This window comes from Lissotriton vulgaris, chromosome 8 (genome assembly GCF_964263255.1).
Source record: "Lissotriton vulgaris chromosome 8, aLisVul1.2, whole genome shotgun sequence".
Lineage (NCBI taxonomy): Eukaryota > Metazoa > Chordata > Amphibia > Caudata > Salamandridae > Lissotriton > Lissotriton vulgaris.
The window spans coordinates 1,131,414,470-1,131,428,451 of NC_141696.1; the positions used below are offsets into that span (position 1 = coordinate 1,131,414,470).

Here is a 13,982-nt window from a genome sequence, read left to right on the forward strand (position 1 = left end):
AAACCGCAGCTCACAGACAGCGGAAGGAAAACCCAACCTGCAACCTCAAAAACGTTGAAGGCTTGCCCAGCCTGCCTCCACAGCCCTTCACAAGCCACCTGGTCCGATAAGGTAAGAATTAAGCTGAGTCAGCCCACATCTCTCTCTCTCCCTTCGCTTCGGAAGCTCCCGTCACTGGATATATCGAATTTGTGGGAAGAGGGATATGGGGAAGGAGATTTAATGCAAGTATGGTAATCTTCCTTCTCCATTTTACGAACAGTGGTGAAACCTGCTTCACTTAAGAGAAACCACCTGTTTACCACATATAGGGTGTATTGGTCGCAGGCTAGGCATGTTCATCAAGTGCCCAAAGATTGCACCTTTTTGGATGGCGCTGAGCAGCCTTATAGCGGAAGTGACGGGTCAACGGACAGAGGTAAGTTCACAACTTATATTGTTTGGGCTATGTTCAGAAATAGGTCTACAAGTAAATCACACCATAACAAACTTTGCTTTTTATGTGATATTATTGGCAAGGCGGGAGATTTGTAGACTATGGAAATCCAAAAGCTCTCCTCTTGTGGTGGACTGTCTCAGAAGCATTAAGTTCAGGAGCCAAACGGATATTGCTTGTGAAGCTAGAAGTTTGGAGAAGGTTTGGGCACCATATACAGTTTGGAGAAAACAGCTAAGTGGGTCAATCAATCAATCAGTCATTTGTTAAGCGCACTACATACCCACAAGGGTCTCAGGGCGCTGGGGGGGGGGGGAGATGGGGGCTGCTACTGATCGAACAGCCAGGTCATTAGTGTCCTCCTGAAGGTCAGCAGGTCTTGGGTCTGTCGTAGGCTCAGTGGGAGGGTGTTCCATGTCTAGGCGGCAAAGTGGGAGAAGGATCTCCGGCCGGTGGTTGTTCTTCTGATGCGCGGGACGGTGGCGAGTGAGAGGTCAGCGGAGCGTAGCTGGCGGTTGGGGGTGTAGAAGGAGAGCCGTCTGTTGAGGTAGGCTGGGCCAGTCTTGTGGAGTGCTTTGTGTGCGTGGATGAGGAGCTTAAAGGATATCCTTTTGTTGACGGGGAACAAAAACAGGTTTATCAGGTGGGGGGTGATGTGGCAGTGTCGTGGTACATCGAGGATCAGACGTGCTGAGGCATTTTGGATGCGTTGTAGTCTATTGATGAGCTTGGTCGGGGCTCGCGCGTAGAGGGCGTTTCCGTAGTCGAGTCTGCTTCTGACGGGGCCTGGGTGACTGTCTTTCTTGTATCTGTTGGGATCCATCTGTAGATCTTGCTGAGCATGCGGAGGTGTTGAAGCAGGAGGAGGAGACAACGTTGACTTGCTTGGTCATTGAGAGCGTTGAGTCGAGAATGATTCCCAGGTTGCGTGCGTGGTCGGTGGGGGTCAGGCTGCCCCCAGTGCCATTGGTCACCAGGAGTCGTCCCAGGCTGACGGGTTGGAGCAGAGGATGAGGACCTCCGTCTTGTCCGAGGTCAGCTTCAGACGGCTGATCATCATCCAGTCGGCGACGGGCTTCATTCCTTCATGGAGGTTGGCTTTGGCGGTGAGGGGGTCCTTGGTGAGGGAGAGGTTCAGTTGAGTGTTGTCGGCGTAGGAGATTATGTTGAGGTCGTGCTGTCGGGTGACGTGTTCAAGCAGGGCCATGTACATGTCGAACAGTGTCGGGCTGAGAGAGGATCCATAGGGTACGCCGCAGATGATCTCGGAGGCTTCTGAACGGAACGGGGGAGGCGGACGCTCTGGGTTCTGCCGGAGAGGAAGGAGGTGATCCATTCCAGAGCCTTGTCTCGGATCCCTGCGCCGTGGAGGCGAGCGCGTAGTGTGCGGTGGCAGACGGTATCGAAGGCGGCGGAGAGCTCTAGGAGGATGAGTGCTGCAGTCTCCCCGTTGTCTAGCAGGGTCCTGATGTCGTCGGTGGCAGCAATGCGGTCTCGGTGCTGTGGTTGCTGCGGAACCCTGACTGGGAAGGGTCCAGGATTCCGTTCTCTTTGAGGCACAGGTTAGCTGTCTGTTAACAATTTTCTCGATGACTTTGGCTGGGAAGGGGAGCAGAGAGATGGGTCGGAAGTTCTTGAGGTCTCTTAGGCCTGCCTTGGGATTTTAGAGTAGGGCGTTGATTTCGCCATGTTTCCAGCTCTCTGGGAAGGTCGCGGTCTCAAGGGAAGAGACTGATGACGTTGCGTAGGTGGGGTGCGATAGAGCTGCTTGCTTTGTTGAAGACGTGGTGCGGGAATGGGTCTGACGGAGAGCCGGAGTGGATTGTGCTCATGGTCTTGATGGTGTAGACGACGCTCACGCTGGTCCAGGCTAGCAAGGGGACGTGGTCGATGGTGTGCCGAGGGTCTGTTGTGTTGCTGTCTGTTGGGGCTGTCTGGGTGTTGAAGCTGTCGTGGATGTCTGCTATCTAACGGTGGAAGAAGGTGGCGAGGGAGTCGCACAGGGCTTGCGATGGCGGGATTTGTTGGTGTTGGAGCTGGGGTTGGAGAGTTCCTTCACGATGTTGAAGAGCTTCTTGCTGCCGTGTGCGTTGTTGTCGAGGCGGTCTTTGAAGGAGGTCTTCTTGGCAGCCCTGATGAGGTGGTGGTGGTGGTAGTGGTTGCGGACGGCGTCCTTGTGTGCTGCGTGGCTGTCCGGAGTTTGTTCACTGTGCCATTTCTTCTCTAGTTTCCGGCAGGCTTGCTTGGAATCTGAGAGTTCTGCGGTGAACCAGCTGGCCCTCTTGCTGACATCTCTATGGGGGGTTTCTTCAGCGGGGCGAGGGTGTTGGCGCAGTCCTCGATCCAGGGTCTGAGGTTGTGGGCAGCGGCGTCGGTGTTGGAGGGTTCGGTGGGTGGGCTGAGAGCGAGGTTTGCATGTAGTTGGTCTTCGGTGATTTTGCTCCAGCGGCGGGGAGGGGGTTTGTTAGGTGCGGTGGTGTGTGGTGGGTTTCTGGAAGGTGAAGTGGATGCAGCGGTGGTGGGTTCAGAGGAGTTCGGTGGTATGGCTGACGGAGATGTGCGGGTTTGAGGAGAATACTGGGTCGAGCTTGTGGCTGTCGGAGTGGGTGGGCGTTGGGACGAGTTGTCTCAGTCCGAGGTTGACTAGGTTATCGATCAGGGTCGTGGAGTTTTTGTCATTGTTGTTCTCAAGGTGAAAGTTCAAGTCTCTGAGGAGGATGTAGTCGGTGGAGGTCAGGGCGTGCATGCTGATGAAGTCGACGATGAAGTCGCTGAACTGGGGGCGTGGTCCGGGGGGTTGGCAAACGAGGGTGCCTCTGAGGGCTGAGTTGGGGTCTGTGTGGATCTGGAAATGTATTTGTTCGACGGTGCTGAGCATATCGTCGGTGCTAGTAGAGACCCTGATGCTGTTCTTGTGGATGATGGCGATTCCTCCTCCAACTCCGTTGTTGCGGCCTCTTCGCGTGATCTTGTAGCTGTCTGGGATGGCTATGGCGATGTCTGGTGCGGAGGAGTTGTTCAACCAGGTCTCTGTCAGGAAGGCGGCGTCCGGGGAGGTTGTGTAGAGCAAGTCCCAGAGTTCGATGGCGCGTTTGTGTGCGGAGCGGATGTTCAGTAGTATGTATCGGAGGTGGTTGAGGTCTTTCTTAGCAGGTGGTTTGTAAGCTTTGTGGCTGGTGTAGCTGCAGTTCCGGCAGGTGAAGGGACTGTGTGTGCATTTCGAGGCGGCCTTGAAGCAGTTGTGGATCTGTCCGGGGTTGAGATCGTCCAGAGTGCTGGCATCGTAGTGGCGGCGGTCATCATGGCAGGTGCGGGGGGCAAGGGGTTCTGGCGCTGGGCTTGGACTGGCTTGCCGCGTGCCAGCGGCATGACCGCGCAGCGGCTGGCATGTATGTGGAGGTGGGAGTGAGGAGCAGCTGGGAGGCGGGAGAGTGAATGGGCAGTCAGGGGGAGGAGCCGCAGCAGCAGGCGGTGAGGGGCAACGAAGGAACAGAAGGCAAAAGGGCACAACAATTGAGGGGGAAACGAGTGGCACAGAGGGCAGAAACGCCACAAAAAGGGCAAAAAGGTCACAAGAGTACAGGGGGAAACGAGTGGCACAGAAGGCAAAAGGTCACAATAAGGGCAAAAAGGTCACAGAAAAGCGGGGGGAAACGAGTGGCACAGAAGGCAAAATGTCACATGAAAGGGCAGAAAGGTCACAAAAAACGGAGGGAAACGAGTGGCACAGAAGGCAGAAAGGGCACAGAAATGCAGGGGCAGCTAAGCAACACAAGGCAAAAACGGGCAGAGAGACACGGGGGCCGCGAGGGGAGCAGAAGGAAAAACCGGGCAGAGAGACACGGGGGCAGCGAGGGGAGCAGAAGGGACACCGGGCAGAGAGACATGGGCAGCGAGGGGAACAGAGGGAGAGAACGGGCACAGACCACGTACAGGCAGCGGGGGAAACAGACAACAGCAGTCACAGACACAACAATGAAAATGAAGTCACTACAACGGGAGCAATGGAGGATGAGCAAACCTACGGCCTACCACTGGCCACCAGGGATGAGGCGCAGGTGGTAGCCTGCGGGTGGAGTAGGGCCTTGAACTTCCTCAGCAGCGGCAGCTGGGCAAGGAGGCATAGGCGGTGCTGTGCGGGGGTGGGGGGGAGCGACCTACCTGGTCCAATGATTAAGCCTATTTGCTGTGGTCCCGGCTCTCCTCTGTTTCTTAAGACATGAGGGAGATGAATGTGGAAGCAGCAGCATTCTTTGCGAGGACATTTTTATAAGCCCTCTCTGAGAGGTAAGAGCTGTACTAGCAAGAAAGTGGGCGGAATGAGGACATAAAAAACAAACAAAAAAAATAGACAGGGGTGTGTTCTACAAGAAGCATCCTTTGTTAACTTTCCAGCCTTAATTTTAGTAGAACTTAACAACTGAAAGCAATATATTCCTTTAAATACAAAATATACAAACTTAAGCAGTAGGAGACTAACATTCCAGTTGTAACAAGAATAGGATAATAATCAGACACGCAAGTTTCCTTACCTCCTGGTCTGTGTTCGGGAGTTCTTTGTAAGCCGTAACAATGGTTTTAAATCTCAGATCTATTGCCTTTACTTTACATATGGCATACATGGAGCACATCATAATCTAAGGGAAAAGATGGTAAAACATTCGACATTAGAAATAGAGATAAACATCAAGGGCCAAAGGGTGGGAGGCAAAATGAACTCCTCAGTCTATCTGCTTTTCTCCCCACCCCCGGAATGGCAGAAAAGAAAAGCAGCCTCACAGGAAGCAGGGCAGGCAAGAAAATGGCAGAGAACTCTGAACCGGCTAAAGATGGGCAAGACAACGGGAAGGACTATTTGCAAGGAGAGTTGATAAGACATGAAGAATCTGTAGAAAGTTCTCACAGTGAGTATGGTTGGCAAGAGGCAGTGTAGAAGACCGGACATGGACGGGGTCAGGCCATTTGGAAGAACTGCAAGTCATCACAGGCACAAAGAAGCAGAAGAATTGTGAAAGGAAGGAGAATGCCAAGAGGTAGAGCTTAGAAAGCCTCACAGCGCCGGACAGATATCTGGCTGGGCGGGATGGGAGTGGACACCTTTGCACAAAATTAAATGGTACCTGATCTAAATGTCGATCCTTCATTAAATCATATTCATTTTGTAGCGTATGCTGAAAAAGTGTCCAGATTACATGCTCTAATTCAGGATGGTCAGGCAGGAGTCTTGAACAAAGGGTGTTCATTCGCAAATAAGCCAGCCGATAAACTATGTTGGATAAAAAAAAACAGTAAGGCTAACTCTTAAACTGCAATACTGCAAATATATATTGCATCACACAAATGTTAATTGCATCATGTGCTACCTTTTAATATGGTATTTAAAAAAAGAAATAGAGGCCGATTCTTTTTTACAAAGTGAAATAATTTTGCATATTCACAAACATGAACATGAAAATATTTGAAACAACTAGCCTTAAATCAGTTAAATGTCATCATTAATGATGTTCTATCTAAAATATTCTGTAAATACACCATCTTTAATCCATGCTAAAAGGCGCACTTTATTCAACATTTGATACTCCTACCAAAGGAAACGGTGACTACAAAACTATGTGTTGACCTTAGTTTGTTTAGTTAATAAAAATATTTATTAAGACATTATCATTGTGAATTAAAAAGCAACTATAAAGTTTACAAAAAGCGAAGGGAATTTTTAGTTTAATCATCTAACACAGTGTATTTCACTGATTTACAGGTTTCATGCAATATTGCCCGTCTTCAGTTAGAGAGAGGTAAAGTTTTTCACCAAGCCTGGTTATATAGACTCCAGCACAAAGGGCAGCCTACTTAACTTTGATTTGCCAGTAGGGTACAATTCTCCACCATAAACCATATAAACAATTCAAAAACGTAAAGCTGCATCAACACAAAAAGGAAGATATGGAATGCTATTTTTCATAGTATAAATAAACTTAAAACAACATTAAAAGCTTAAGTGTGATGTCTATTATACAATTAGCAACACGTTACAAAAGGTCCATCAAAGGTTTTAAAAATATTAACGGCTTGGGATAGAGGAAGAAAGAGTATGATATGTACTAACTGTATGGAATGGAAATTGGAAGATGTAAGTATACTGACTGAAACCTTTACTTCCCACCGAACAAGATGTAATATTGATTTCAATTGCCCCGGGGACCACCACCTCTCCAGGGCTTGTTCTTTTTGAAAAAGCTGGTGGAGGTCCATATTGCCTCTCCCACTGCCCCGGCGACCACCACCTCTCCGGGGCTTTTCCTAATAGAAGACCGGGGGAAGGGGAGGTCGCATGAATCCCTTGGGTGTGCTATCTTCCCGGGGCTTTAATTTTCAAAAAAGAGGAGGGGGCCCCACCTGCAGCCCAGGGGAACACTACCTCCCCGGGGCAAAAACAGATTAATTAAGGGGGTCCGTTGCAGACCCCTGGTCCCGGGGCCCACCACCTCCCTAGGGCTAAATTCTTGAAAGAGGGCCTCATGGAGCTGTAGAATGCCCTGAGGACCACCACCCCCCAGGGCAGGCTCCAACAATGTCCTGGGGTTCCCGTCCCCCAAGACATTCCCGCCAAGCCATAGCAAACACTGCTCCGCTTTCAGGAAGCGAGAGCATTGAAAATGCTCTCGCTTACTGAAAGCAGAGCGGAATTGCTTTTGGACAGAGGGAGCTGCATATTAGCAGCTACCTCTGTCCAAAAGCAATGCGGGCTTCCGCAGGATGCAGGGAGATGGCAAGGACCGCGGGGGCCTTGAGGCTCCTCCCACGGCCCCCAACAGATAAGATTGGGTGCCCTGTGTCATTTGAGATGTCTTCAGTGATATCACTGACCATGTCATGAGCGATGTAATATGTGAGGTCACAAGCAGTGCATTGTGGGGGCGCCAGTTATAGTTAGCTCAGAGAACTAGAACTGCTGAATTTCACTGGTTTTGTACAAGTGAAACTCAACTATTACGTTCCTGTAACCTTTGTTTTTTTCATGTGTATACATATAGATATATCTATATATAGCTATATATATATATATATATATATATAGCTATATGCAGTGATTACTCAATAGCCAGGTCGTGCACAGTGGTGCGGCTACAAAATTTTGTACAAACTGTAAATACATGAAATTTGTTTAAAAATATGTAACCTTTTAAACTTACTATGCATTGTGGGAATACCCAGATGGTCCTCCATTTACAACTTCTCATATATATTATCGGATAATGAAACTGTATTTAAACAGGTATTATCATGTATTGGCCCAATACAGCCGCTTTTGCCCGTTGAACACTTGTAAAGAATTGCTTTTACAATTGTGTTGTATATTTTCACTAATTAAGCTGCAACCAATCAGTGATGTCGTTGTTTCTGCACTAGCACTTTAAATTCACGCAACTCTTTCAGTGCGCCATGTGACCAAGCCCTCTGTGTAGGGCGAAACGTTATCCTGGCGTGGTGTACTGCAAAATAAAAACTCACCTGCACTTTGGGTCTTCCGTGTTCTTGCTCGTGTGTTGGCTGTGGATTGAGGGCCTGGCGTGGCAGCAGGAGCACAAGTGTGGAAAGATATATATATATATATATATATATATATATATATATATATATATATATATATATTTTTTTTTTAAACACACACATAGTTATAGCAGGGGTTAATGTACTCAATATTTGCAAGCCTTGATTAATTTTAGACATGTGTAAGATTCAATATTTTTATTGCTGGCAAGATGGCTTAGAAAGTTTAAAGGCTCCCAGCTGACATCTGGTATGACATGCGGTTCACACTCTTAAATCCTGGTAGTGACAGCACGCCATTTCTTTCTTTAGACTAAGTACCATTAAACTGGGTAATGGTGTCATCGGTTATGCATAATGTATAAGTAATTGAAATAACTGTTACGAAGGTTTATACAATAAGTAAGTTATTGTTTAAACTACAATCATCCAATATGCAACTCGTTCCACAAGCATACATACATTGTGTAAAGCATCCCAAAAAATACTATTGTGTGCTTTTATAGAAGTTATTTTATGATACTATCAATCTATATCGCAGCATTTAAAAAAAACTAAACAACAAATTTTCCCATCATAAGCAAAGAATAGCTTTTGTAATCATGAATTCAAAATATCATAATGTTAGACACTCATTTGTGAAATATCAATATACTGTGAGGCATTATCTGTTTAAACCTATACATAAAAAGATGGGTCTATTATAGTTTACGCTTTTTCACCGGATGTGAAAGTATTTCTGTAATATTTGACAAGGATTAGTTACTTTCATATAATCCTAGTTCTCTTCCAGGGGTATACTCATCAAAGTCATAAGCACTGAATAATCCCCGCCCATGTGCGGGATTCCGGAGCATATAGAAATATACATATATATGTGTATGTTGGGGACCACAAGTGCCCAGCACTTCCACATCATACATATATACATGTATATAAATACATAAATATGCAGCCTAACATAATTCCAATAGGGCAAAATGCCGAAATCACATAGGTTTTTCTTGTACTAAAAATAATCTCCTACATACACTTTGTAATAGAGAACATTCACTGTAATAAAAACTTTTACAAGAAACCTTTATTTTCAGAAAGGAAAAACAGGTAATAGCAGGCAGTTGGCCCATAGGCTGCATAGATGAATAAACATCATAGTACAGTAAAAAACTGGCACCTTGCCTTTAAGGTTTCCAAAAACTTGGACACCGTGCCTTTAAGACCTCCAGGAGCCTCTCTGCTCCCATCATGCACCACAGGTGACAGGTCAATTCTTTTTTACTGTGTACTAACTTATAGCAACCTTAATGTTGGGCTTGGCCCTTTTTGCAGGTCTCTGTGTAGTTAGTAGTCTTTAGGCCTCTGGGCACTTTAGCACTGTAAAGTAAAGTGCATACCCTCTGTGGTACATTTAGTGAGAGCGGCCTGCTCTCCCATAGGAATGCATGGGGGATTCCCTGCTCAGTGTGTGTCCTGGGTAATTCCTGTTATGAGAGTAGCAGTATGGTCAAGTCTGGTATGTATGAAATTGTGAGAATAAATTCTGCACAATAGTGTGCGCAGATTTATTATGACTAAGTGAGAAATGCCACTTTTAGAAGTTGGCATTTCTGTGTGCTATGTGTCTGCCTGCCTGATGTGAATTGCATGTCTGGTTTGGGAAAGACAGGGCAGGTTGAGCCAGAGTTGGGTTAAACAGAATCAGCAGTTGTAGTATGGGGAGGGGTGACCCTTTGATCTGAGCAGGGCTGTGCTTGGCAAGGTGAATGATGGCTCCACCTCCCACTGTGCGTCTGATAGCAGACCCCCTCTTTCAGAAAGGCAGGATGCAGCCTTGTAAACAAAGTGCTCCAGGACCACACCGAACTGGTTCTGGCTGGGTTCAGTGACTTGTGACTTTTGAGAACAAAGACTGTGGTTGATATAAATATAGGGGCTCTGACCCCGTGAAGTTGTTCTGTACCTGATCCAAAGCCTGCAGGCTGCCTCCCTGGGCCAAGCCTGGCTCCCCTTGATTCCTAAGGACCTTCTGGACTTCTTGTTGAATTAGCACCTCGTGAGCGCTATCTTCTATTTTGAAGGAGGAAGGAGAAAGAGTGGGCTGCGCAGCGCTGAGCTGTCGCCCTTTGAGAGAGAATCCCGATGTGAGGGATTCCCCCGTGATGCAGGAAACAGCAGGTGCCCACCCTGCCTTATGCTGATTTTTGATGTGGGTGAATCCATATTTAAACTCTGAGGGATCCTACCCCTCATTGCCAACACGAAAGGAGAAGAAGAAAACAGCTGCCGCGATCGCGCGGCGACCAGAAAGTCAGACACGCCTGCCTGGGACATGGGTGGACAGCCAGCCGGACGTCAGCAAATCCCGAGCGGGGCTCCCATGAGCCGAGGGAAGCCCCACATGTTCTGAGGAGAAGCTTGGCTGTGAGCTGAGGAAGACAGGCATCTACCCCTGCCTCCCAGAGTGTCGAGGACAAGTCCCGGGTCCCAGTAAGGGGCACGGGTGAAGTGTGGCAAGGCGGCAGAGGCCGCCAATGGCAGCGCGGGTCTCCCACATGGGATGGGTGACCCTTTGATCTGAGCAGGGCTGTGCCTGGTATGAGTGAATGATGGCTCCAGCTCACACTGTGCGTCTGATAGCAGACCCCCTCTTCCAGAAAGGCAGGATGCAGCCTTGTAAACAAAGTGCCCCAGGACCACACCAAACTGGTTCTGGCTGGGTTCAGTGACTTGTGACTCTTGAGAACAAAGACTTTGGTTGATATAAATATAGGGGCTGTGACCCCATGAAGTTGTTCTATACCTGAGTCAAAGACTGCGGAGCGCGCGGCTGCTGGGGCCCAGGAGGACCTGCCAGGAGGGCTGCCTCCCTGGGCCCAGCCTGGCCCCCCTTGAATCCTAAGGACCTTCTGGGCTTCTTGTTGCCTTAGCGCCTCGGGAGCGATATCTTCTATTTTGAAGGAGGAAGGGGAACGAGTGGGCCGCGCAGCACTGAGCTGCCGCCTTTTGAGAGGGAATCCCGATGTGAGGGATTCCCTCGTGATGCAGGAAACAGCAGGTGCCCACCCCGCCTTATTCTGATTTTTGATGCGAGTGCTCACCCCGCGTTGTCTGCCCTAGCGGGTGACCACCTGCTTATTTTTATGTTTAAACTCTGAGGGAGCCTGCTCCTCATTGCCACCATGAATGTAAAAGAAGAAAACGTCCGCCGCGATCGCGCAGCGACACGGAAGTTAGGCAAGTCTGCCTAGGACATGGGCGGGCAGCCGGCCGGACGTCAGCAAATCCCAAGCGGGGCTCCCATGAGCTGAGGAAAGCCCAGAGTGTGCTGAGGAGAAGCTGGGCTGCGAGCTGAAGACAGGAGCCTACCCCGCCTCCCCGAGTGCCAGGGACAAGTCCCGGGTCCCAGGAGGGGGCCGGGTGAAGTGTGGAAAGGCAGCAGAGGCCGCTAATGACAGCGCAGGGCTCCCGTGAGCGAAGGGAAGCCCATGTACATGAGAAGCAGCGGGCCGAGAGAGGACGAGGAGAGCCTGCCCCGTAGCCCGGTGAGTGAAGAGGGCTGGGGTGGAGAGGATATCGAGGCATAAGTGCCGGTGCCTACCTCCTGAGTGTCCCCACATGACCGAGGGCCGCTCCATTGTAGGCAGGCCTTGAGTTCAGAGCCTGTGTGGCTCCAACGTGGGGGACCAGTTGTTTAAAGCATCCCAGGGGGCCACGAGGGCACGGAGGTGCCAGGGCCCGGTCACTTTGTTCATCTCAGCTGCCCCGCTTGCAGAGGGCAGCGGCACCGAGGGGGTAATTTCAGTTGCAGAGCTCCAATGAGGCCCCGAGGGCACAGTTGTGCCAGGGCCTGTTTGTTCCCAACTGCGCCTCACCAGCGCGGGCAGCTGTACATTTCTGCCAATGTGTCCAGAGAGCATGGTGAGTGCCCAGGCCCACGTTTGACATCTCAGCTGCATGGCAAGTAGCGTCAGCTGCTCCGTTTAGGCCCAGAGTTCTTTGGGGGCATGTTAGTGAGATAGGCGTGAAATACACTCCTCCGCCCCAGTACTTTCACAGCTGCACAGCACTTAGTGCCAGCTGCTACATTTAGGTCTGCGCTATTGCGCACATGGAGTCTGCTGCCTTGGCAGCCGCCCTGACACTTTGGACACCGCACATTTGAGCCCCTTTGAGAAGGCCAGTTGGCCAGGGGGACTGTTAGGTTTGTAGGGCACCAGACCCTAGTGTGATCTATGTGGTGCTAGGAAATGTGATGCATGTATTAGGATTTACGCACCCTGATTTATGCCTCTTATATGGTCTTATGATTATGAGGTTGTGCATACTGTGTTTATGTCTGAGTTGTTCTATACTGTGATATATGCCTCTAAATATGGTGTAGGTAGGGGGTTATTTGCCTACTGTGGTTTATGCTAGTGAGATTATTCCCTACTGTGAGGCATACCCCTAATGGGAGTTCTGCTTAGGAGGCTATGGTCTAATGCGTTTAGACTTGAGAAAGATTGCATAGTGTGTTTATGCTGGTGTGGTTGGAGCAGAATGTATTTCACGCCTAAATGTGATACTGTGCATAATATGGTTTGGGTTACAGGATGATGCGGAGTACAGTGTTTTCCAGTAATTACTGGTTGTGTTCTACGTCTATTATTTGTTCTACATTTACTATCTTTACTAAGTGATTGTTCTGACAGTGGCCCCAGTGGCCCTGTCATGTGTATATAATCCCCTGTAAATATTGCCCAGTGCCAGTTGGCACAGTGTATATTGTGTGATTACCATTCTAATGTGTTTTATGACAATACAAAGGCCATTTTTTATATAACCTTGTGTGGAGTTCCTTTTGTGGTGTGCCTAGTATGTTGTTGTTGTGTGGGTTGCGCAAATGCTTTACACATGGCCTCCGGGATAAGCCCGACTGCTCGTGCAAAGCTACCAAGGGGGCGAGCAGGGGTTATCTTTGGCGTGTAACTCCCTTGCCCTGACTAGAGTTGTTGTTTCTGCCTGGCTTAGAGGCAAGCCCTAGCCAACCAGAAATCCCATTTCTAACATAGAGTATAAGATGCAAACACTACATTAATATACTATAAACGCACATCTGGGGAGGTGGGAGGGTTGCTTATGAGTTTGATGAGTATACCCCTGGAAGAGAACTAGGATTACAGGTAAGTAACCAATCTTTCTCTTCCAGGGGATACTCATCTATAGTCATAAGCACTGAATACAGTAGCAAGCCCATACCCACTACTTTGCGGATGAGCAAACAGTATTTAGGAACAGGTAACATCGCATCTTAACATGACATCATGCAAATACATTTCTTAGTGAGGCTTGCTCAACTTGGGCATCCGCCTGTGTATCAGAATTCAAGCAGTAGTGGCAGGTGAAGGTATAAAGTGATCGCCAAGTCGCTGCTTTAGAAATTTTTGACATAGGAACATTTCTCAGGAGGGCCGTTATAAAGGCTTTCCCCCTGGTAGAATGTGCTTTGGGTTTGCCCAGAAGAACCTTGTTAGCTAGTTGAAAGGACAAAGATATGCATAAGACTATGCATCTAGAGATGGATCTTTTAGAAGCTGCCGAACCGGTATTTATGGCATCATAGTTGACAAACAACCGGTCCGTCTTTCTCAAGGACTTAAGTTTTGTCTAGAAAAAAGTTCAAAACCCTCTAGAGGTCTAAAGAATGGAGGGACCTCTCCTGGAGAGTAGTGGGATTGGGACAAAAAGTGGGAAGAGTGATAGTCTGATTGATGCGAAAATCCGAGACCACCTTAGGCAGGAAACTCGGATGGGTCCTCATAACCACCTTGTTGGCATGAAAAACTGTATAAGGCTCTCTACAACACAAGGCCTGGTTCGCACTAATCCTGCGGGCAGAAGTGATGGTGACTAAAAAGGCAGTTTTCCAGGATAAATGTTGCAGAGAAGCCTTGTGAATCGGCTCAAAAGGAGTACCCATAAGTTTTGGAAGGACTATGTTGAGATCCCAAGGAGGAGA

The 13,982-nt window shown here is 48.7% G+C and overlaps 1 protein-coding gene across 1 annotated transcript in view; it reads right to left on the reverse strand.

Moving 5' to 3' along the window:
* RB1 (RB transcriptional corepressor 1) overlaps positions 1 to 13,982 on the reverse strand; it is a 1,321,361-nt gene that overhangs the window by 167,307 nt on the left and 1,140,072 nt on the right. The window contains exons 20-21 of the mRNA XM_086934987.1: positions 5,557 to 5,702; positions 4,969 to 5,073 (exon numbers count right to left, since the gene is read on the reverse strand). Of these exons, the coding sequence (XP_086791113.1) occupies positions 4,969 to 5,073; positions 5,557 to 5,702 (251 nt within the window). The remainder of the gene's footprint in view (positions 1 to 4,968; positions 5,074 to 5,556; positions 5,703 to 13,982) is intronic.